This window comes from Ochotona curzoniae, unplaced genomic scaffold, assembly GCF_017591425.1.
Source record: "Ochotona curzoniae isolate NIBS_2020 unplaced genomic scaffold, NIBS_Ocur_1.0 scaffold_274, whole genome shotgun sequence".
NCBI classification, from domain to species: Eukaryota; Metazoa; Chordata; class Mammalia; order Lagomorpha; family Ochotonidae; genus Ochotona; species Ochotona curzoniae.
The window spans coordinates 8,195,707-8,219,812 of record NW_024467101.1 but is presented as its reverse complement, the minus strand read 5'-3'; the positions used below and the strand labels follow the sequence as shown (position 1 = coordinate 8,219,812).

General features: G+C 58.5%; 1 protein-coding gene across 1 annotated transcript; it reads left to right on the top strand.

Moving 5' to 3' along the window:
* The first annotated feature begins 15,774 nt into the window (after window positions 1–15,774).
* Window positions 15,775–23,588, top strand: CABP7 (calcium binding protein 7). The gene is made up of 5 exons (XM_041003876.1): window positions 15,775–15,928; window positions 22,121–22,264; window positions 22,800–22,912; window positions 23,151–23,304; window positions 23,461–23,588. Exons 1-5 carry the CDS (start codon window positions 15,820–15,822, stop codon window positions 23,586–23,588), a joined length of 648 nt encoding a protein of 215 aa, XP_040859810.1. The 5' UTR covers window positions 15,775–15,819.
* The last annotated feature ends 518 nt before the right edge of the window (window positions 23,589–24,106 follow it).

Here is a 24,106-nt window from a genome sequence, read left to right as displayed (position 1 = left end):
AGTGACTGCCCTGGGACTCACTGGGGACCTCCCTTCTTTGCCCAAAGCCACATCCTTCCTTCACCCCATCCCCGCCAGCCTTCCCCCGCAGCTCCTGAGGCTGAATCTATTAAGTCCTTCATATTAACTAGCAGAGGGGGAGCAGCCCTCTTTCATCTCCACTGGAGTGAATTTGCATTAACACCTGGGGAGTTCTGTTTGCCTTGAGAAAGCGCATTGCTATTCTGAGCAGCTCGTTGTGGGGCTGGGCTGGGCGCAGGAGCCTACTCTTTTATTAATACGGATTTTCTCGCCTCCCTATTTTTTTTCCCAAGTAGGCGGGGAGAGAGACTGGGAAAGCCAGGGCTCCCCACTCCACGTGGGAAGATCCCCTAGAATCGCCGATGAAGAGGAAGCTAGAAACAAACTTCCCCCAAGGGTACTGGACAGTGTGAGCCAGGAGACTCCTCTAGCAGCCCCTGGCCCCTCCCCAAGCACTGTTGACCAAGCCCCATCTGCCTTAGCAGATTTGGGTGGAAAGTAAGGAAGACTGTGGCAGGGCTGGGACAGACACAGCTCTACCTGAGGAACTCCTGGAGGAAGGAGGGACCAGGAGACCCGGGGGCTGCTGATGAGTCAGGCACAGCGCCCGCTGGACCTCAAGGTGACGTCAGTGTCCCAGGGGACCCTGACTCAGCGGCTGCCCCCCAAAGGATGGCACTCAGAGTGGAGCAGCATCAGCCAGCACTCTGCAGAGCACCCAATAACACACAGCTGTAACAGGGAGTCACAGGGTCTGGGGTACAAATAGGCTGGGCAGAACTTGGTTTGCATCCCTGGAATTCTAGAAGCAGCATAAAGTGAGATGGAGGGAGGGGGAACAGTGATGGGGGAAGGCCTTGCCCTCCTCCCACACCATGCTGAGGAGTTCCGGAGGAGCTCCCGGGGGAGCTTGGGAAGCAAAGGCAGCCAGCATCCCAGATGAACCTGGGAAAGCTAGAAGGAGTTCCCCACACTGCCAGCTGTCTCCCCTGACTCCACTTGGCCTTGGCCTCTCAGCCTCACCCTCCTCTTCCCCAGGCCTTGAGGCAGGATTGAAAGAGACCAGGCCTCGCTGCCCGCAAGAGTTCATTAAGCGTGACCTGTGGTGGTTGTGTGCTTGTAACTATTTACTGTTAGCTTGTCCTGGACCAGTTATCAAGGGAGACAGCTACATGAAGAAGGTTCTCACACAGACCTCCCACCTCCCAAATCTGTATTACCTCCCCATGAAGAAAGGAGTAAGTGTAGCCCCCTGGAAGCAAACCCCACCACTCCTCCAGTAATGGGCTGGTGGCCACAAATGGCCCCATGCCGGTGGCACAGCTTTAGCCTACCAGGAAGGACTGGCAGGGGGCATGTGGGAATAGAAGGGGAACCCTGGCCTAGCATCAACATTCCACAGGCATCCCCAGCTCCTGCGGCAGCCTGCCCACCGCTGCCACGAACAATCACTGCTGCTAGGACCAGGCCAGGTGCCTCACTGCTCTCCAGTGATATTTACCAGCCGAGAAGTGGCCACCCAAACGTGAAATCAGTACAGCCCGGGGCTAGCCCACTTCATTAGAGTTGGTTCTGCCCCACTGGGCAGGATCAGCACAGGGGGCCCACGGAGCCCTCCCTCACCCCATACCTCTATGTCTACCCCCCTTGTTCTTCTCTCCTCGCTCAAGAGACCCCACCCTCAAGGGTCCTGCAACTCCCAAAGGCTGGTGGGGCCCTGAGGCATCAGTCTTGGTGCACCTGCTATTACTCCTCTGTTCTCCCAGTGGTCCAGGAGGGGCCAGACTAGAGCCCAGGTCCTTCCTGAATGGGACACCCACGAGAGCCCTGTGCAGACAGTATCACTCCCAGGCAGAGCTTGGCGGCAAGGGATGGTGGTGACGGGCATATGACTTCTCCCAGGCCTGGCTCATTTAGCGACTCCGTCTCAGAGAAGTCCTCTCCACCAACACGTCATCTCCCGCAGCTGGGACAGGGTCTGGTCTGAGCTGTCCCAGAAAGATGTCAGGGTCTAATTCTCAGATTGGGCTGGGGCAGCGAGGGGAGAAAGGAAGCAGGTTGTGAGGTTGGTCTGGTGGGGAGGAATTGGTACAAGTCCCAGCCACGGGCCCTGCTGCTGCTGCCTCCCACCTGGGGGCCCACGCTGCAAGCTCCAGGTTGCTGCTTAGTTAGCATGGGGTGGCCATAGGCATGTCTGAGTGGAGAGATGTCTGCCACCAAGAAACTCTCCCTAAGTGCCAGGGTCCTGGTACCATCTGCAGGGATGACGTCCTTGTTCCCTATGTGCCAGCCAGGCCTACTCCCCATGCAACCCATCTGGGGTGCAGCAGGTGCCTGCTGAGTGAGTGACCCTCAACAGTGAGTGGACCAGGCACTCTACACAACTCAGGTGATAGAATTAAAGCCATTGCTGTAATGAAAATATGGAAGAGGAGAAGGGAAGCAAGAACTCCCCAGCAGATGGTTCTGGGAGGCCCCATGTGCTGCAGGCCAGCGGTTGGAGCCAGCTGACCTATGGTTACTGCAGCACGCACGGTCATCTCTCAGCCTCCAGCTCCCCAGCCTGCCTGGTCTAGAGGTGCATCCATCAATATCTTCCAACTGATGGTACAATTAAGCAAGCCTGCCTCTTCCTTCTCCTCCTGCCAGCCCAGAGTGAGGGACAGGCAAGGGTCCACCAGCCCCAAACTTGCCCATCTCAGATTTGTGCCCAAGCCCCATGCCTGTCTGAAGAAATGCCTGGGAGAGGAGCTGCTGTGGCCTCCCCATTTGGGCAGGTGAAGAACTGGATACCCGGAGTCCAGGGCCACACACAGCCTTGGAGCCATCACTCAAACGTGGCTTTCTATGCCCCCTTTAAGCCTTAGTTCCCCCACCACACACACCACACCTAGAGAGCCAAAGGTTGCGGCCCAAGAGGCCAGTGGGAAGGCTGCTGTCTGCAGGTCTCCTCCCAGCACGACAGGGGACAGCATGATGGATGAGGGTCCCGCGGGAGCAGCTCCAGCTCCCACCCGCCTGGTGATGAATTCCTTCCTCCTCTCCCACGTTCCCCACACTCCCCCTAGGCCTGGCTCCATCTGGTCAGCTGCAGCAATGGGCTGATGGATGGGGTGCCCGCTGGGCCACCTTCACATCTACGCTCCCCATGGTCAGGAGGGCCAGTCTGCAGCGGCTCATTTCAGGTACTCAACAAACGCTTTGCTAGTCCTGGGCCTATTGTGTGCTTTGAGCCTACTGTGTGCTGTGAATCAGGCAGACCAAACCTCCAGCTGGTCAGAAGCGGGTCAGACATGGCAGTCAGGGGCAGAGAGAAGACCTCCAAATCATCCCAAAGGGCTGGGACGCTGAGACCAAGAGGATCACTGAGAGCAGCTTGGACAGGTCCAGAAGTGGAGACCAGGTACATTCTGATGGAGGTGGGAGGGGGCAGGTGCTAGCAGAGAGGGGAAATCACAAGGAGGGATGGAAAAGGCCAAAACTGCCCATTGTGGTCTGTGGGGTTAGAGGAGCTTAGAATTGGTCCCATTTTAAAGATGAAAAGCTGGGCCCAGCATAATAACCTAGTGAGTAAATCCTCACCTTAAATCCACCAGGGATCACATATGGGTGCTTGCGTATGTCCTGGCTGCTCCATTTTCCCTGCCTGTGGCCTGGGAAAGCAATAGAGGACGACCCAAAGCCTTGGGTCCCTGTACCCATGTAGGAGACCCGGAAGAAGCTCCTGGCTCCTGGCTTTGGAACTACTCAGCTCCTGACATCATAGCTGCTTGAGGAGTGAACCACCAGACAGAAAATTTTTCTCTCAGTATCTCCTTCTTTCTATCTGACTTTCCAATTTAAAAAAAATCTTAAAAAAAAAAGAAAAAGAAAAAAAAAACAATGAAGAAGCCTGGGGCTAAGGAACAGGTAAGAACTTGTCAAAGCATAGTGGGGTGGGGCAGCCCCAGGACCCCTGAGAACTCCAGCAGCACCCAGACCTCCTGCCTCAGCCTGGACAGGCTCCACAGCAACGTGAAGACGCCCCCGCCCCCTCATCCAAGGGAGGCAGCTGTCCCCTTGGCTCAGCATGGACGGGAGCCAGGCAAGAAATATCACATCATTAAAATGACAAATCCCTTCACTAAGTGAACCGGAAGGCCCGCCGCCTGCCCGGCCCTCTCTCAGCCCTCCCTCCCCAAGCTTCACTTCTCTTCCAGGTGGCCCAGCTTGTCCAGCCCACAGGGAAGCCTCTGCAGGGGTATGGCTTGGCTTGACTTGGCAGGACCACGTCCCAGGCCCATCGATGCCTTACTCAGCCTTGACATGACCTTGGGTCTTCCAGCCTCTGGGGCCTCTTCAGCTCTTCCCAGCAGGCACCTGGGAGGAGTGTGTATGTGTCTGTATCGGAAGTTGGGGGTCCATTTTACAGGTAAGGAGACAGACTTCCTGATGTGAGGTGTCTCAGGGTACAAGGGATCCAGCCACTGAAGTACAGTGCTGCTCCAAAGGCCCCCTTTGTCCTGGCCCAGAGCATTGACCTAGCTGTGACCTGTCCCTTCTCCTCATTGTGATGTTTTCTGAGTCAAGAGGACAGTTCAGGCACTTCTTGCCTGTATGACCCTGGACGCTGCCCCCGTTCCATTCAGAGCTGAGCAGGTGCAAGGCATGATGGGAGCCGAGTGAGTGAGTGTCTCACTCCCACCTACCACAGAGGCCACAGCTACAGTATGCACCCTATACACCTGTGTGTATCACACGTGTGCACCTGACCCCATGTACGTCTGTCCTGGCTGTGGTTCTCAGAGCCTGAGTGTCAGATCCCCTGTGCCTGTACTCTCAGATTTGCAGGCTGGTACACACAGGCTTGCTTCACCCAAACCTGTCCCTGTGCTTCTGTGTCACATGTCCACTGCCCTTTGGAGCATCTTTCCCCTCCCCCCACCTCCATCTGACCCAGGTCTCTCTCTTTAGGGAGAGCATGGCAGGTGCACAGGTGGCAGGAGACAGTGCCCCACCCAGCCCTGCAGGCAGCCTGGGTTTCCAGAATGACCCCCCACCATCACCAACAATACACACACACAGCTCCTCCCTCCTCGGGCCCAGCCTACAAGGACACACCATCCGCCCGCCCCGTGTCCTGGTCTCCTTGGACGCAGACAGAGCCCACAGAGGCGTCTGGCGCATCTTGACTCGGCTGTAGCAGCTGCAGCAGCCCTCCAGTCCCCTGCGTCCCTCCTGTCCTTCCCCACCTGCTGGGCTCAGCAGCCACAGCGACTGACCCTCCACCTCCCCTGCTCTGGTCAGGATGGGAACAGGGCTCCCTGCAGGACTCCCCCGCCTAGAGGCTCCTAAGCCTTCCCATCCAACTACCAGGCCCATCCTCTCACGACCTCAGTTTTCCCACCTGGAAAACGGGAGGAAGGCCCAGCTGGGAATTCTCCAAGGTTTGTTGTCTGTGTCTGGGCTGTAATTCTCAGGCCATATTGAGGGGAGCGGGGCAGCAAGGTACTGGGGCAGGCCTCCAGGGTGGCAGCTCTGGGTTCAGAGCAGCCCGGAACCCAGGAGCTAGGTTCCAGGAATGTTATCCCCTGAGGTCTGGAGGGGGCCAGCAGGGCCGGAGGGCTCTGGCACTCCTGCCACCCACAAGGGACCTGGTCCTGGAAGCGCGCCCACCTTGTCCTGGGTCCAGGCAGTGTCTTCCTGGAACTGCTCTCTGCTGAGCCAGGCACTTCCCCACCCCCCTGCTCCCTGCTCAACACTCCTGGCTCTGAGCCCACCCCACCCCCCAAGCCCTGCCCATCCATCTGCTGTTGTCATGACCGTTGTCGTCGTCGCTTCCTGGCAGGACTACTGTACCATACATCACCTGGCCACACCAAGGCCAACAGGCCAGGAGGGTGGGCAGGGGTGTGATTGAGCTCAGACTCGAGCCTGAAATGGTGATGGTGGCATTGCAGACAAAGCCCTGCCTGTGAATAGGGAGTTGGGGCCCCTCCAGAGCCCACAGTGAATGGTGACCTCAATGTGACCTGGCCGAAGCGAGTATAGCCAGTGACCAGGGCAAGGTGCAGGGGATGGAGGGTTTGGCAGCGCTTGGCAGGATTTCAGAGTTCTACCTTCTACCTCACCACACAGTTGGCTGATGAAGATAGCTGGGAGGCTGTCTCCCTACTGAGCTGCTGGGGCAGGGGTGCAAGAGGAGAGGCACTCACAGACCAGGTCTGTCTCAGCCTCCTCCACCTCTGCTGCTCACAAACGCAGCTCTACCCACCACATACAACCTGCTTCCTCTCCCAGCACTGCTGCTTCTGCAGGGACCCTGTAGGTCTTGATTCACTCCATAACTATAGCTGAGCACCTACCGTATATACAGAAACACGGCACTGACCAACACCTGGCCCCAGGTACCACTGGGGAGGTATGGGTGGGAGAGAAGAGTCACTGTTTTTGTTGTTTTTATTATTATTATTATTATTATTATTATTATTATTTTGCTTGAAAGACAGAGTTACAGAAAGAGAAGGAGAGGCAGAAATCCTTCACCTGCTCGTTCCCTCTCTAGACAGCCACAACAGCCAGAGCTGGGCCAGTCCGAAGCCTGAAGCTTCTTAGCAGGGAGATGGATTGGAAGTGGAGCAGCCAGGACACATCAGCATCCCATACTCGCCATCCTGGTACTGACCCGGAGGAGACAACTTCTGAGTAAAGACCGGTAAGGGTTGCCAATATTTCTGGGCAGGAAGATGTTTGTGGTGGAGGTCCCAGCAAGTGCAAAAAGGCCCTGAGGCAAGCGTGTGTCTGGCCTCAACCATTAGCAGATTGATAGAAGGAGACACAGAAAGATCTTCCATCTGCTGATTCACTCACCAAGTATCCACAACAGCCGGAGCTGAGCCAATCCAAAGTCCGGAGCCAGGAGCTTCTTCCGGGTCCCTCATGCAGGTATAGGGTCCCAAGGCTTTGGACTGTCTTCCACTGCTTTCCCAGGCCACAAGAAGGGAGCTGGATGGGAAGTGGTGCAGCTGGGATACTAACTGGTGTCCATATGGGATCTTGAGCATGCAAGGTGAGGACTTTAGCCACTAGGCTATTGTGCTGGGCCCTAAAATAAAATTTATTTGAAAGGCAGAATGACAGACACAAAAGGAAAAGAGAGAGAGAGAGAGAGAGATCTTTTATCTTCCAAATACCTGCAACAGTCGAGGCTGGGCCAGGTTAGAACCAGGAAGCCAGAACTCCTATCAGATTCTCCTGTGTGGGATGGCAGAGGTCTGGGCACTGGAGTCACCCTCTGTTGTGTTAGCAGGGAGCGAGGTCAGAAGTGGAGCATCCAGGATTCAAACCAGTGTTCTGATAGGGCCACCTAAGCTACAGCTTCACTTGACCACCAGTCCACTAAGCTTCACTCCACTTGGCCACCATTGCTACCCCGGCTGCAGAGCAGACTCTGCCCTGCCCATCCCCTTCACAAGTCCTCCCTGCCCACTTGGGGCTGGGGAGCAAGTGTGGGGGGATGGCTGCCAATTCATGGTGGCATGTGTGTGTATGTATGCATGGGTGCCAGTGTGGGTGGTCAGGACCAGTGAGGACACACGCTTGTCAGCAAGGATGCCCCCCCATCCTGGCCTCAGTTTCCCTTCTGAGAAATGATCAAAGGAAAGGACCCCACAGTCCTTCCTGTTCTAAAATGAGGACACCCTCTATGGCTACCCCAAGTTCTGGGTAGGGAATCAGGTCAAGGGCACAGGCTGTGGTTCTGCCCTTGAAGCAGGGACCTGGTGCACATGGACCCATGGAAGCACGTGTTGTGGTGGTGGGGGGGTGGGGGAGAGGATGCCCTTGCGGATCCCTTCCTTCCTGGTTCTGCAGGGACTGGACCATGAGCTTTAGGGTCCTCTCCTGTTCTCCCAAGCCCTCCTGCCAGCTTGGGCTAGGGCTCTAGCCAAGGAGATGCAATGGAGAGCCTCTGACCAGGTCTCCCTCTCTTAGCCAACCGCCCACCAGCCAGGAATCCCAGGCCAGAACTTGAAACAGGAGGCCCCACTCACAGTGACCCTACTTGGGAGGGGCCCTGCCTGCTCCCACTTGCCCCACCCAGCTCCCCAGTTCACCCTGAGATCCCCACAGCTCCTCTAATTACATAGCCATAAAGCACAAATCTCTAACGATCCAATTAGTGACGCCACTACTGCTTTGTCCAGGATTAAAATTACCAATTAAACTGCTGTCGATTTCACCATCCCTTGGGCTCAACACAGTGGGGGCATGGAGGGTCCAGGGGTCCATTAGCACGCTCTTGGGCTGCGGGTCCCCACTCTCGGGGATCTTGGGCCTAACTCAGCCCTGGAGGAAGTCCCTCGGTCCACTGCTCCTGGGTCCTTGGATAACCCCCACCCCCATCCAGCACTTCTCAACTCTGGGGAGCCCCAAAGATCACAGCCCAGGTCCCTTTAGAACTGGTGTTAGTGGAAGCTGTAGGGTCTTTCCATTCCAGCCCCTCCCTGCAGGCTGGGCTTCTCCCATGTTCTCCAGGGACAAAAGCCACCTGTTCAGTGTCCCAGGATCACCTCAGCAGCTGAGTCTTAGGACAGGAGGAGGAGAGTGCTCAAGAGTCTGGCCTCCATTCCTCTGCCAGCTCTCACCCTAGCCCCTGTTCCCAGGCACCACGTACGTTCCCTGGTGCAGTGGTACCTTAGCCTCCCATCACTCTCCTGTGTGACATGCAAACAGGTGCTTCTTCAGGAGCCCTTCAAAGGCTTTGACTCCAGACAGAGGGGATCTATGAGCACAAAGGCTGAGCCAGAGACTGAGCAGGTGCTCATGACTATTTCTGCAGGGGTGAGCTCTCCATCTGCAGAGATATGCAAGCACAGGCACAGGGCAACAGGTGCCAGAAGCCAGGAGAACAACTTAATCATCCCAAAAAAGTACCTGGGAGGTCGCATCCTGCACTTCCCACTGCTCTGCCTGGGGTTTGAGACCACACAGCAAGCCTGTCCCTCATAGGTGGGTGGGGAGTGCTGGCTGAAGCTACGGAGCCCTCTTCGGGGCTCTGCATATCTCAACCCCTAGAGACGCGTGCACATTTCTCCCTCCGGGTCACATGGAGAGCAGGGGACAGGGGCCCAGCCTCAGTCTGGATGCTGCAGTGGTGGCTCCTGCCAGCCACCACTCTAGGCCGGCCGGAAGCAGCCGGTACAGTTCCTCATCAGAGGCAACAGACTGAGGCTGGGAACTGGGGCGCCCAGAGCAATTAGGAGACACCTCACGCCTCGTCTCCCACCAGCTGTCACTCAGGCAGGAGGGCCTGCAGCAAGGGCTGGGCAGGCAGCACTACTGGCCCCTCTCTCAATCCCAGGAGCTCAGACAGAATTTAGCAGGGGCTCCTATTCCCCAGAGGGGGAGATTGAGACCCCGAGGGCATCAGAGACAAGAATCCCAACTGTTGCCTACTGCTTTTTAAAGATTTTTGTTGTTGTTGTTGTTAGAAAGGCAGATTTACAGAGAGAAGGAGAGACAAAGATCTTCCATCTACTGGTTTCTTCCACAAGTGGCTGCATCAGCTGGAGCTGAACCAATCTAAAACCAGGAGCCAGGAGATTCTTCCAGGTCTCCAACATGGATACAGGGTCCCAAGGACTTAAGCCGTCCTCCACTTCTTTCTCAGGCCACAAGCAGGGAGCTGGATGGGAAGTGGAGCAGCCAGGATAAGGTATCCTGGTGCTTAGAGGTGAAAGGAAGATTAGCTAGTTGAGCTGTTGCACTGGCCCCACTTTGTTTTATTTATTGATTGATGTTTGAAAGGCAGAGAGACAGAGATCGTCCATTCACTGGCCCATTCCCTACATGCTCATTTAACAGCCAGACTGGTCAACCCAGGGCTCCCACAGCAAGGCAGGAACCGAGGCAGCACTGCTGTCTCCCACGCAGGAGGCTGGAGTCAGGGGGAGGAGCCAGGACTCCAGCACAGGCATCCCGGAGTGGGACGGTGGGACGGGAGCCATTGTCCGGGTGGCATCTTCACCATGATGCCTAATGTCCGTCCCCGCCCCCGCATTCCTACCCAGGAAACTTTTCTTTAAAAAAAAAAAAAGATTCTTTTGATTTTCATTGGAAAGGCAGATATACAGAGAGAAGGAGATACAGAGAGAAAGATCTTCTGTCCACTGGTTCACTCCCCAAGTGGCTGCAACGGCTGGAGCTGAACCGATCCGAAGTCAGGAGCCAGGAGCTTCTTCCAGGTCTTCCACACAGGTGCAGGATCCCAAGGCTTTCCGAAGCCATGAGCAGGTAGTTGGATGGGAAGCGGGTCCACCAGGATTAGAACAGGCACTCATATGGGATCCTAGCACATGCAAGGCGAGGACTTTAACTGCCACTAGGCTACTGCACCGGGCCCCCAGAAAGCTTTTAAATACTGTCTTGATGTAGGCATGTGGTAAAGGCGTTAAGATGCTGCTGTTTGGGTTGCCTGAATCCCTTACGCTGTGTGGGGTCAAGTCCCTGCTTTCTGCTAGTGTGCATCCTGGGAAGGAGCAGGTGGTGGTCCAGGCACTTGATCCCTATCTTCCATGAGGGAGACCCACATGGAGTTCCCTGCCCCTGGCTCTGGCCTGGCCCAGCCCTGGCTGTTCTGGGCATGTGGAGAGTGAATCAGTAGAATGAAGGTCTTTTCTCTCAAATAAATAAAAGGGTTAAAAAAAAAATACTCTGGCCCAGGCCCAACTCAGATCAGACTGCCTAGAGTAAGGGCTGCCTGGGTAGCCAGGTTTGTCTTATGTTTGTTTATTTTTTAAGATTTTTTTTTCACTTGAAAGTCTAAATTACGGTTTGGGAGGGCAGGTGAGACATATCTTCCATCTGCTGGCTCACTCCCCAGATGATTGCAAAAACCACAGCTAAGTCTAAAGGTGAAAGCCAGGAACTTCCTCTGAATCTCCCACATGGGTGCAGGGTCCTAAAGACTTGAAACCATTCTTTGCTGCTTTCCCAAGCCATCAGCATGGAGCTGGATCAGACGTGGAGCAGCCGGGACTAGAAGCAGTGCCCATATGGGATGCTGCACTGCAGAAGGAGGCTTAGCATGCTGAGACACAGTGCCAACTCCAGGTTTTTTTTTTCCTGAGGGCTAGAACTTTCTTCTTCCTGTGACCATGTCTCCCACTACCTTCCAGCTGGACTTAGAGCAAGCAGAGAAGGCCTCTCCTGAGACCTGGAGGAGTTTGAGAGACAGGAAAAGTGGCTGGAAAGATCAAGGCCCCATCTCCATTGTCATCTTGGCAGGATGTTATGGTGACAATATCAGCCCCATTGGACAGGGCAATGACCACACTGGACTCCTGAAGCCAACAGACTCACCCCAGACTCCCTCAGAGCCTGTCCCCTACTGGCTGGTCTACTCCCATCACCCTTGAGGGCATGGCACCCGAGGGCTGTGGCAGCATGGCATCTAAGCAGCAAGGGGCCTTCGGATTCTGGCCCACGCCACCTTCCGACCCAATCTACAACTACCAGTCTATAAATTCCATTATTCATCAAGTGACTATGTTGAGTTTTCCCGGACGATGAATATTTTATTCACCTCCAGATGCTGTCCCCAGTGAGTTCTTGGAACAATATTATTCCCAGCCAAGCAGCAGAGGCCAGAACTTCTTACCCTCCTTGGACACAGCTCCCTACCACCTATACTGGCTCACTTCGCCTTACCGACTCTCCTAGCAGAGTCGCCTGGCTCAGGCAGGGCTGTGGTCAGCAGTCTCAGCATGACCTTGAACCTGGTGTACTGATAACCCTGCCAGGCTTCACCTCACCCTACACTCTGGGGGCAGGGGTCGGGGGAGACCCTGGGCTGTGCCGGGAGCTCTCCATGGTGCTGAACCCCAGGGGGTGTAAGAAGACGCTGGTGCAGACTATGCTGCTCTCTATAGGAAAGGATCCAGCATCCTCTCCCCTGGCTTCTCAAAGCCACAGGCTTCAATGGTCACCTCTCCCAGAGTCACCAGCTCCTCTGAGCTGAGCAGTCTGTGGACAACCCTCCTGGGGGGAAAACCCAAGATCCATGCATTTCCCCAGGAGGCTCCCCGTGGAGCAGAGCGTGAAGGCGGCAACACCTTCTCCAGATGCGGGGGGGAGCGACAGACATGAATCTCACCCCATGCTCACACCATCTGCTCCCCCATGATGTGGGGGTGGAGAGGGGATGGGGCTGCCACGCCAAAGGCTGGGGTGGATGAGCAGGCGAGGAAGCGTTTGTTCATTCATTCTCCCATTCATTCATTCATTCATTCACTCAGTAGATGTTTATTTCCCTAAACCCAGTGCTATGCGCGGGAGGGGTGGTGGTGCATACAGACCCCAACCTTGCTTTCCTCCAGACCAAGGAGTGGGCGGGCGCAGACCCATACTGGCTCCTCTCCTGAACCTGCCCTAACTGGCAAAAGAGCTGCCATGTTCCCAGCACTGGGCAGTGTCAATGCAGAGTCTGCCTATTCCTCTAGGGGCTTGCCCTGCTCCACCTCTCAACCCAGAGTGGCATAGGGTCCAGTACCTGGGAGGTGCCCAGTGAGTAAGTACACAGCAGGTGGAGGCACAGTGTGGCCAGCAGTGGCTCCAGCTGAACCTGGGACATCTGTTTGGCACAGAGCCTGGCTCCTGGAGTTCCTGGGCGCCAACCCCCCAGCCCTGCTTTTGCAGAACTGCACTACCCAACTTCAGCTCCCAGAGCAGGGTGTCCTCTGCTGCCATCCTGTCCTCGAGGTATCACATGCCCTGCCAAGCTGTGGTGCAGGTAGAGAAGGTGAGCAGGTGCAGCCCATGGCACGTGAAAGTTTGCTGTGGTCAGCAGCCCCCTGGCCAGGTGGAAAGCCAGCACTCTGGGCTGGGGCTTTCTGCACTGGGTGAGAGCTCGGGAACCCACCTGGGTCACCAGGGGTAAACAGGGCTGGCCCAAACAGTGAGGTGCCCCACAACCATGGGCTGATCATCCCTGTAGAACCTACCCCTTAGGGCTGGAAGGAGGCTGCCCCAGCAGCACTGTGGTCAGCTGTCTGACCCTCTGGACCCAGACTAAGGCTATGTCCTGAGAGGGAAGAACTGTGATTTTATGGATACCCGTGTCCATACCAGCACAAACACACAGAGCTGGGCTGGGTTAGGAGGCCCAACATGATTTGTGTTTGATTAACTGAAGGACTACTTCCACCTTGTTGTTTATTGTTGTATTTTTTTTAAGATTTACTTATTTGAAAGTCAGAGTTACCCGAGAGAGAGAGAGATCCTCAACCAGTGCTGGGGCAGGTGTAAGTCCAGCAACCAGGAACTTCCTGCACGGGCTCCCATGTGGGCAGAAGGGCTGGGAACAAACTCTTGGACCATTCTCTGCTGCTTTTTCCCAGGCTGCTAGCAAGAGGGCTGGATAGCAAGTGGAGCAGTCAGGACGCGAAGCCTCACTTGCTATGCCACCATGCCGGCCCCTCTGCTTCTTTCCTTTGATAATTCCTCACTTGAGCAGTGAGGCTGGGAACTGCCCTCTCTCCGGGGCCAGTGATTGTAGTCCACCCTCCCTCAGTCCAGGAGTCCTAGTGGAAGAACTGGTCATCCCGGTGCAGCCTGGGCACTCAGCAGGTGTCAGAGGGCAAGTTTCCACTGCTGGAGTTCACACCCTCATCCTCCATCAGTTCTGGATGTTTTCATTAACTCACAGACCTGGGAGGTGAGGGGATTTTCATGCTAATAGGATTTTCCCAAGAGATGCTGAGAAATGAGCATGTCAGGATCTTATCGCTCCATGCCCTGAGGGCTTGGGAAGTTGGCACTGCCACCTTCACTTCACAGATGGGCAAACTGAGTACCCCAAAGCTGAAGGGATGTGACTAGGGTCCCATGACAGTGAGGATGTAGCAGATGCAGGAGAGCCTGGTCGCAAGCGCTAGGCTTCTTTCTCCCTGGTTCCTCTCCTCCATTGAGAAGCCCGAGTGAGCTCCAAGCATTCAGTTCTGCCAGTAGGAGTGCAGGCAATAAAATAGGGGCACAAGGAGAGCCACGACATGGGGACATTCCTGGGGCGTCTTATCCTCCCAGGCCCAGGTCCTAGCAGGCAGCAAGTTGGTCCACAGAAGCCCCAGGGAGACAGATAAATGACAGCTGTGGTGGGGTCTTGGCCAACTTCTCTGAAGCTGGGAGATGCCACCAGGAGCTCCCTTGAGAGCTGTGTCCATGAAGGGCTGGGGCCCAGGCCTGGTGTCTCTCATAGAGGCTCGAGGGAAAGGGCTGCAATTAATCAGCAACAAAAGCAGAAACAACGAGAAAAAAAAAAATACTGTAATCAGCTTGGAAAGGGCAGGGCCTGGGCAGGGCCCTGGCAATCAGGCGCTCCTGTTGGGGGCTGCAAGCTGATTGGACCCAAGAGGGCAGGGAGGTGGTTCCAAACAGAGGCTCCACGGATGGTACCCAGAGCTGGTGTCATGTCTAGGCCAGAAAGTCACCCTCCCACTGCCCATATTTTGACCTGTGTGCAGGGGCGGGAGGGGGATACTCCCAGTGGGAGGGCTACACCCCTCTACCCCTCCTCTTTGGTACTCCAACACCATGCACACGCACAGGCATCTGTACATCCACGCGGGCCTCCAGCAGATGAATGCAAAACACTTGCCGCTCAGCCAACACATGCACACCTGCTGTTCCCTTAAACACCTGGCCCCTTAGCTCAGCCTGGGAAAGCCCACGCATAGACCATCTCGGGCCGCTGTCTGGGAGCTCCAGGTCCTCTCTCAGCCCCAGCCCCACAGGTGCCTTCCTTGTCTCTGCTCCTCACCGCCCCCCTGGGCTACCAGAGACCCTGGCCTCCTCTTCTTCTGCAATGTCAGGGGCTTGGGAAAGTTCCAGGTCTGAAGCCCAACTAGGGGAGTTTAAGTTCAGCCCTGGAGAGCCAGCCCCAGCCCAACTTACTACCTCTGCCTCTATGACCTTGGCCAACGTCCTTTCTCAGCCTCAGTTTCCCCAACTTGGAACTCCTCTCGGCACCACCAACACGGTGATGCCTCTGGTCAACCTAGACTCCTGGGGCCAAAGCTCACCACTTTGAGTCCAGCTCTTGTCTCCTGGTGGGGGTAACCTAGGGTTGGGGCAAGGGGCAGGTCCCGAGGTTAGCAAGGACCAGCCCCACCTCCAACCCATCCCCACCCTAGTCTACTGGGGCTGCGGACTTGGGGTGGGGAGAGACGCAACGGGAAAAGGGAAACCCAGGGCCAAAGGGGGAGAAGCAGCCCCGGCGGACTCCCGGCGGCCGCTCAGGGGCCGGCGGCGCGAAGGGGCGGGCGGGTGGGGGTGGGAGGACGCGGAGGGGGCGGGCGAGGGAGGCAGGGAGCACAGCCAGCGCGGCACAGAGCGAGCGAGCAAGCGAGCAAGCGAGCGAGCCGGAGAGGCGGCTTAGAGCCGGAGCGGCGGGCCGGGCGGCCGCGCCAGCAAGCGGACGAGCGAGCGGCAAGCGGCGCGCGCGGGGCACCAAGGAACGGGGCGCGGCGGGCGCAACGCGCGGCGGTCAGAGCGGAGAGGCCCTCGCGGCACCACCACCGCCGCCGCCCCTGCGGGGGCTCCTGCCGGGAGCCCGACGAGGGACGGGGGGCGGCATGGCCGGGTGGCCCGGGGCGCGGGGGCGCTAGGTCCCCCCGGAGGGGCGCCCCCCGCCTCGCAGCCGCCGCTGCCGCCACCCTCCGCAGCCGCGCGCTCCGCCCGCTCCAGCCGCCCCCGGGGCCGCCGGCGGCCCATGAGCCCCGGCCTCAAAGTTTGCGGCGGGCGGGCGGGCACGGAGCCGCCAAGATGCCGTTCCACCCGGTGACGGCGGCGTTGATGTACCGGGGCATCTACACCGTGCCTAACCTGCTGTCGGAGCAACGCCCGGTGGATATCCCCGAAGATGAGCTGGAGGGTGAGTGCCCGCGGGACCCCCTGGCCGCTCGTCCTCTTCCTACCTGTGCGCCCAGGTGCCGCGTAGGGTAGGGGCGCGGGGGGCACGGGGTTAGTCTGCAAGTGCCGGCTGCCAGGTGGGCTGCCCTCCAGGCGAGCAGCTGCGCGCACGGGGAGGCAGGACCAACCCGCACCCCTTGGGCGCAGCGGCTGGGCGGGGGGCTGTCACCGAGGCAGAGGGACGGCCCTTCCACCCCTGTCCGCGTGGCCCCCCAGCGCTGCGGAAACTTGCCGGGCCCCGCATCGGGGTCACGGGGCCGCGCCACCCGCGCTGCCGGTGTGCGGCACCGCGGCGGACTGGGGTGGGGGGTCCGAACTGCGCCCCTCGCGCCCGCGGGGAGGGAGGGGGCGCGGAGCACCCGCATCCTGATGAGCCCCTTCGCAACGCGCCCGCCCGCGGCTCTGCGCTCGCATTGACATTCCGTTCGTGTCGCTTTCAGAATGCAATCTGCTTGGGTAGCTGGAGAAGGGGAGAGGGCGACTGCTCCGCTCTTGCACGCTGCGGGGCTGCTCCTTCCCCTCTACCCCATCTCCACCTGCACCCCTCACCCCTTCCCCGCAGCCCCGCCGGGGACCCCCGGCCCAGTGCGCCCAGAAGGCGGCTGGGGAGATGGTGGCGACAACAAGTGGCCAGGTTGGGCGGCTCGGTCGCGATAGCCAAGCCTGCCCGGGGAAAGGCAGGGAGGCCAGACCCAAATCGACATCCTCGGACACCCTCCCCGGGCCCCAGTTCCCTGGCCTCCTGAAAGCAGTGGGGAGGGGAGTACTTGGCTGGGAGAGGTCAGGGCCCAGTGCAGGGGCTGGAGTCAGCGCACAGAGTACCCTGGGCAACAGCCAAACCCCTACGGCCTGGCCTGCCCCAGCTCCTTCCAAGCTGGGCTGGGGGAGGGGGAGAGGCTCTGGCTCCCCCTCCCCCCCACACCCCTCAGACCTCCTGGGGTCCCATGTGGATGGAGTTGGGGCTTCTTGGGATGTGCTTGGGGGAGAGGGCTGCAGTCTCCCCCAGATGGTCCTCTCTAGGTGCTTGGAGTCCCTGAGGGCTTGCTGGGGTGTAGGGGGACAGCTGAGAGACCAACACAGCCGAGGGTGATAGTGGGAGCCTGTGAATAGAGAAGTACAGCTTCATCCCCCTGGTGCAGGTGGGGGGCTCTGAGCCATGGGGAAGATGGCGGGGCTGGGGCGAGGGATGCAGGGAAGGATAGGCTGTAAGACACCTACTCCACACCCACGCTCGAATGAGCCCCCAGTTTCCAGAAGGCCAGGTCTGGGCTCCAACGTGGGTGGGACAGACAGATGGGTGCTGGTGAATCTAGTCTGACCTCACTGTTCACCCCTCAAAGCCGGTCCCACTGTCTGGGGGCAGAGCCTCCTCCAGGGTCTGGGTGAGGAGGGAGTTTAACAGTGACTGAGCAGGGGACGGGGGCTGGGGTATAGACCACCTGCTCCCCTCCAGCCCCTCTTATCACCTCTGGGCCTCCTCAGATTGCCCTGCCCGTCTCCCCCTCTAGAGACCTCAGCTGTCCCTTCCAGCTGATCACACAGGCAAGGACTAACATGTCTGCTTTTCCCCTTTGCTCCTGGCACCCCATCTCCCAGTCACCAGGTCCTGGTGTGCCTACCTGAGGAAGCAAGAGGCTATGGTGCAGGGAGGGAGAGCAGGACAGGGCTTGTGCAGGGAGGCCGCAGCCTCCCCTTGGACCGCCCAGCCAACCAGCTGGCAGGAGCCCAGCGATGTTAGTCCACCAGCGCAGCGGGCATCTGAAGGGCAGGGCCTTCCCTGGGGTGGGCAGGTGGGGGTCATGGAGCAGGCATATACCTGAGTGACCTTAACCCAACTTCTGGTTGATACCCAGTTGCAGACTGAGGCAGGAATTGCCCCTGGTAAGCACCTTTAACGTGGCTGCAAGTGTCTACCCCAACCCCAAACCTTGCAGACCCCAGACACCTGCAGTGTCCTCAGAGGCCAGGGCTGGGTGGAGAGAGTGGCCGTCCCTGGCTCAGATCCTCCCTCTGTCCCCAGCACCCCACCCCGGGCCCTCCATGCTCCTGCCCGAGGTAGTCTGTCTGTGTGAGACCCAGGCCCCTTGCGGGGATGGAAGAGTGTGCCATTGGCGTGGACGATGCAACACTGCATACGGTGCATGCCTGCCTGCTTGCCTGCAGCCTGCCCGGAGCCAGAGGGACATCAGTCTGACTTCAGGGATGGGCAGAGGATGTGGTCGGGAGGTGGGGAGTTTGGGCTTAAGAAGAAGGCTTCCCAGTCAGGCAGCTCTGGGTTCGAATCTTTACACCATATGCTTGTGGAGTGACCTTGGTCAGCCGCTTGCCTCTTGGGGCCTTGGTTTCCCTGTCTGTAGAAGGGGAGCTTGGCATTGCCCTAGGCAGGGCTATTGGTGACGGAGGTGGACAGAAGGGGGCGTGGCTGTGGTGGGGGAGGATGGGCCTGGTGTAGCAGTGGCAGAAGCCTAAGAGGAGGGGGAAGGCTGCAGTAGGAAGGGCCCGGCAGTGCTGCGGCAGACACAGGGGCTGGGCAGGAGGGGCCTGAGTGGTAGTGGACAGGGTCCAGACTTAGTTCTGGACAGATCTAGTCTGAGCATCCCCTGGCTCTGCTAAGGGAGAGGCCAGTCTGTGCCATCCTGTACCAACAGGCACAGCGGAGGCCCCCGTGGACTGTTGGGATGTGGGCCACTGGCTTTCTGGTCTGAAAAAGAGGCAGACAGTGAGGCAAGTGGGGACCTGGGGCTGATGCTGAGCCTGCGCCCAGGGCAGACCATGGAGCCCATGTTGAGAGTGGCCCGGTGGTGGGGGAATGCTTCAGGCAGCGGAGGTCAGGGGGGTCACTCTTCCTGTCCTTCTCTCCATTGATCCCCTCAGCCTCCTCCATGGAAGGTCAGGGTAGTGGGGCACGGGTGGTGCCCCTATGGAGACCTCCAGCCAGTGCCATCCCCGGCTTCCCAAGTTTGGCTCTCCTCTGGGGCCTGCTGGGGATCTGGGTCCTGATGGAGCCTCACAGGTTGGAGGGGGAGGGGTACAGAGTGTTAGGGTGAAGGTGGCAGTTCAGGGTACAGCCTCCTCATCCCCGGAAGCCTAGGGGCTCTGCCAGTCTGTTCTCGGACCAGACGTTCCCATGCCAAAACTGGGCCGTCGTCTACCTGCCGTCGGCCTCCCCCGTAGAAAGGGGATGGAACTTACGGGGAAACAAACCCTGCTGTGCTCATGGCACAACTGTGATGGCGAGCTGTGATGCCCACCTCACCCAGGCAGCTGCCCCGCAGACAACAGGGTGGGGCATTGGGCAGTAGTTTCACCCCCACACATTGCACAGATGAGGTCTCTGAGGCTCAGAGAGGATCCTTTAACTAGACCACACAGCTAGCTAGCATGGAAGCCCCTGGGCTCTGGTCTGGGCCCAGGCCCGGGCAGCAGGCAGGCCAGCGTGGTGGCCCAGGTTCATTTGGTCCTCCCTCTCCTTCCGGCTCTGCTATCTGGGCCATTCTGATTTACAGCATCTACCCCTGAGCCAGGCACAGCCAAACACTTGCCTGCCATTCTTGCTTCATCATCCCAGCAGTATCCCCTACTCCCCACCAGTTCCCCATTGCGCAGATGAGCAAACACCTGCCCAAGGTCACCCAGCCAGGATGGAGGGGAGCTAGGATTTGAATCTGGGTCTGTGCCGCTCCAGGCTGCCTTCCTGGCTGAGATAGAGGGGCCCACCCTCAGCCCTGATGGATGGACTGGCAGGTGATAGCATGGGGCTGGGATATGGGCAGGTCTTGGAACCCCGGGTGGGCGTGTAGGCATGGGAGTGAGACTGACACGGAGTTGGGGGGAAGGCTGCATGGTTGGAAGTCACGATCTATGGATTTACCTGGTGGTTTTGGGAGGGTGGCCTGGCCTAAGAAATGGCTGTGGGCCTGCTGGGCTGCCTCAGGGCCCCTCACTGGCCTCCTTACACCAAGATTTACCTGCCGTCACAGGCCACCCTTTAGCTGAGTGCCTTTCTGAAGGGTCTCCCAGGAAATGTCCCACTCCTGGTAGGGGGAGCTGGAAAGCCCCTCCATTAAGGACTTTGCCCCTCACCCCAAGGTGGACCCCTGCACAGAGAGAAGCCAGAGGGAAGGTATCATACCCTAGCCCCCCTTTGCCTGGTCTTTTCCCTTCTGTGAGCAGCCTCTTGGGCAGGTGGGTGTGGGGAAGGGGTTAGCAGGCAGCCTCCCCTGGATCTGTTGGGTGGGCTTGGCGTAGCTGAGTGAGGCATGACCTGGTCAGCTCCCTTCTCTCTAAGCTGCCCACATCAGGCATTCATTCACTTAATCATTAATTCAGCCAAGAGCTGTGCCCGAGGGATCAGCTGTGTGCCAGGTCATGGGGACACAGCCGTGAATAAGACTGCCCTAGTCCCTGCTCCCACAGCACCCAGCCAGTGTGGTCAGTGCAAGGTCGCCAGGAAGGCAGGGTCTGTGGGGACCTGGAGCAGGGCCAAGGTCAGCCGGGGACAGGAGAACCTCGGGAAGTACCAGGCCATGGTGCAGCTGTCGGAGTTCACTATGGTGTGACTTCCAGGCACAGGAGTTGCAAGTTCAAAGATGAGTGGGGAGAAGTCCTGGTGCCCCCCACCCCCATGCTGAGAAGGTCCCCCTTAACTCCCATGCCGGGCTGGAGTTTGGGAGAAGTATTCCAGCAGAGTGTGTGGCTGTGGTGTGCATGTGTACGTGGTACGTGAGTATGTTGTACTGTGTGTTGTATTTGTACTACATGTATGTTGTGCACTGGCTATGTGGGGCCACTGGTTAAGACCCCAGAAGCTCAGGCCTTATATGGGCCAACTGGGGAAGGATGAGAGGATCCAGGAGCGCAGGCAACCCCAAACACCAACGAACTTGTCCCTCTCGGTCTTTGAGCCAGTGTGGCCTGCAGGCATGGGTACACAAGTCAGATAGGAGGTACTGTCTGGTGAGGGCTGGCACCTCAGCCAGAGCCAACTTGCTTCCTGTGTGGTCTGGGACATACGACTGCTGCCCTCTCTGCCCTAGCCTGGGACCAGGGACAGCCAGCTCGGCTGGGCTTTCTTATCCCATGGAGTCCAGAGTCTGGCGCCAGGGCGTGGGCTCCTGTGGGCAGGTTCAGGGGTTCACAGATCATCTAAGACAACAGCTGCTCAGCCTCTTGGGGCCTCAGTTTCAGGGCCTGTGGTATGGGACAGTACACACACACATATACACACATGGAGCTATACTCTGTATGCAGGATTCCCTTTAGAGGAACAGTACCTGCAAGGCCAGGAGATACCACTCCTGTCCCCACCAGGCAGCTAGAGCTGGTAGATTAAGGCTCCCTACTACCCCCTCCCCAGGAGAAAAACCCCTGGGGACAGCAGTTGAGAAACAGGTGCGATTGAAAAGTCAGGGGCTGCCCAACAGGTTCTGGACATCTTTGGTAAAAACATTGCTATCCCCCATATCAGACCACCCATTCTACAGTGTGTAAGACTGAGGCTGGGCCCAGGTCATACACTGGATTGCTTGTCACTAGACTCGCATTGCTGCCCCCACTCCAGGGCCACTCCAGGCCTCAGTCTTTAGTTGCCCTTCTCTAGAAAGATGTGTGTTGGAGGTGGGGGAGTCCCCACATCTGATGCCTCCTGAATCTGGTGGGGTCTCTCCATCTTTCCCCTATCTTCTCCCCATCTGCTGCTTCCCCCCTCAGCCTGCTGCTTCCTCCTGTGTGGCCACCCCATCAGGGATGAGGGGGCTGAGCTGGACGGGGAAGGTGCCTTGTTGAGAGATTCAGGAGAGGAGGGAGGGGATGGAGGAGGGAGAGGGGGCGGCGGGGAAGCCTCCAGCAGCCACTCTGCTCCAGTGGGGGACTCACCGGCAGGCATTCTCCTGGTGGCTGGCGCTCAGGGCTAACTAACCACACGGGGTCGTTGTGAGCAGGCCAGCAGCCTATGACCGGAAGATGGTCACTGCAAGGGGCCTTGCATACCTTGGCAGGTGCCAGCTCAACTCAGCCAGGGGTGCATCCTTCGCATCCCCCCCTCCAGGGCCAGGTCCTCCAGAGGAAGGGGAAGGGGCTGAGGATTGGGTCCGGCAAGGGGGCTGTTGTAGGGAAGAAATGTGTCATCCCAGCCTGCTATGCTTCACCCTTGCAGAGATCCGAGAGGCCTTCAAGGTGTTTGACCGGGATGGCAATGGCTTCATCTCCAAGCAAGAGCTGGGCACAGCCATGCGTTCCCTGGGTTACATGCCCAATGAGGTGGAGCTGGAGGTTATCATCCAACGGTTGGACATGGACGGTGAGCGCCACACCCTGCCTCAGTTTCCCTGCACACCACCTAGACCCTGGGATTTCCTGTTCCCTGTCCACACCAAAACCTGAGTGGCAGGTTGCAGCCAGCCAGGTCTGGTTCCATCTCCCAGCCTGGAGAGTGGAGGTCAGAGAGGGTGTGGATCAGAGTGACTGCTCCCTCTGTGTGTCCAGGAAAGCAGAGTTGAGTGTAACCAGTACTGGAATTCCTCTTAACCAAAGTATAACTGTCCCCCTGCCTCCCCACTGGCTGCCAGTAATTACTTCAGAGGATCAGTAACATTAGACCACCCCCCCAGCTGTGCTCTCCCCATCCAGAGTGTGACAGGCTGGGCAGGTGCATCGGGCAGCTGGGGTTCCATGGGCAGTTCCGGCTCAGGGACCACCTCCACTTCTCCTGGCAGGGTTGTTAGCAGCATCCTGGAATTTAGCTCCAGGCTCAGTAGTCTCCCTTCAGTGCCTGGCACTCCCTGCCCTGGCAGGGTTAGGCTGTGACCCACTGAGGAGACCTGTATCTGCTCCAGGTGATGGCCAAGTGGACTTTGAAGAGTTTGTGACCCTCCTGGGACCCAAGCTGTCCACGTCAGGGATCCCAGAGAAGTTCCACGGCACTGACTTTGATACCGTCTTCTGGAAGGTATATACCCCGGCGGGCTGCCTGGCCCTCAGGGCTGAGTGCTCTGTGGAGCCCTTCTGGGGTGGTGACAATGGCGGCGTGGTCCTCTCTACTGGATGTCTGGCCTCCTGTGGGGCTGTGGGCTTCCTGGGGGGTCAGGGGCAAGCATGTCTGGCCCCTGAGGCTGGAGGGTGTGGGGGCAGCCATGGGGGGTGGTGGTGGCGGTTGGAGCCCTGTGTCTTCTCTGGCCCCACCCAAGTGCGACATGCAGAAGCTGACGGTGGACGAGCTGAAGCGGCTGCTGTATGACACCTTCTGCGAACACCTGTCCATGAAGGACATCGAGAACATCATCATGACCGAGGAGGAGAGCCACCTGGGCACGGCTGAGGAGTGCCCCGTGGACGTGGAGAGTGAGTGGCCCCGGAGCCTGTGGGGGGACTGGAGCTGTGTTCCCCCGGGGATGAGGTGGAGTGGGGGTCCCCCAGAGGCTGGCTCCCAAGCCCATGGCGTCACCATCGCCCTTGTGTTTCTCCCTGCTCCCTGGCGCCCCCTGGCGGTGGCCGCAGCCTGCTCCAACCAGCAGATTCGTCAGACATGCGTGCGCAAGAGTCTGATCTGCGCCTTCGCCATCGCCTTCATCATCAGCGTCATGCTCATCGCGGCCAACCAGGTGCTGCGCAGCGGCATGAAGTAGGTGCCGCCTGGGCGCCCCTCCTGGCGCACGCGGTGCCCGGGTCCACCCATGCCCATCACCACCGTCACCTGCAGCCCTCTCCTTGGCAGGTCCCCGCCCACGACCACCATGGGCCACCTGTCATGTGTCCCTTCAGGGCCCAGGTGTCAGAGGAGGACCTCCACCTCACTGGCCTTGCACGGAGCCATGGTCTGGCTGTGGAAGGTCTTGTGAGGGCTTCCCAACAGCCTGCCTGTGTCCCCACCCACCCTGGGCCTGTATGTAGCGATAACCCTTCTTGCTATTCAGGGGCTCCTGGGAAATGGGAGGGCTTTAGACAGGACACTAGCCTGTGGCTCCCTGCCCTCACCCCCCGCCGGGACCTTGTTATCGCTGTGGTCCTCTAGGCAAGATGGGATACCCTGTGCCTAGAGAAGGAAGCTGTCTGCCTGGGGCTGCACAGCCAACCCCAGTCCCAGACCCTGAGGTTGGCCCGAGGCCCTAGGTCCCTTCCTCTGACTGCCCTCAGTCCCAAACGC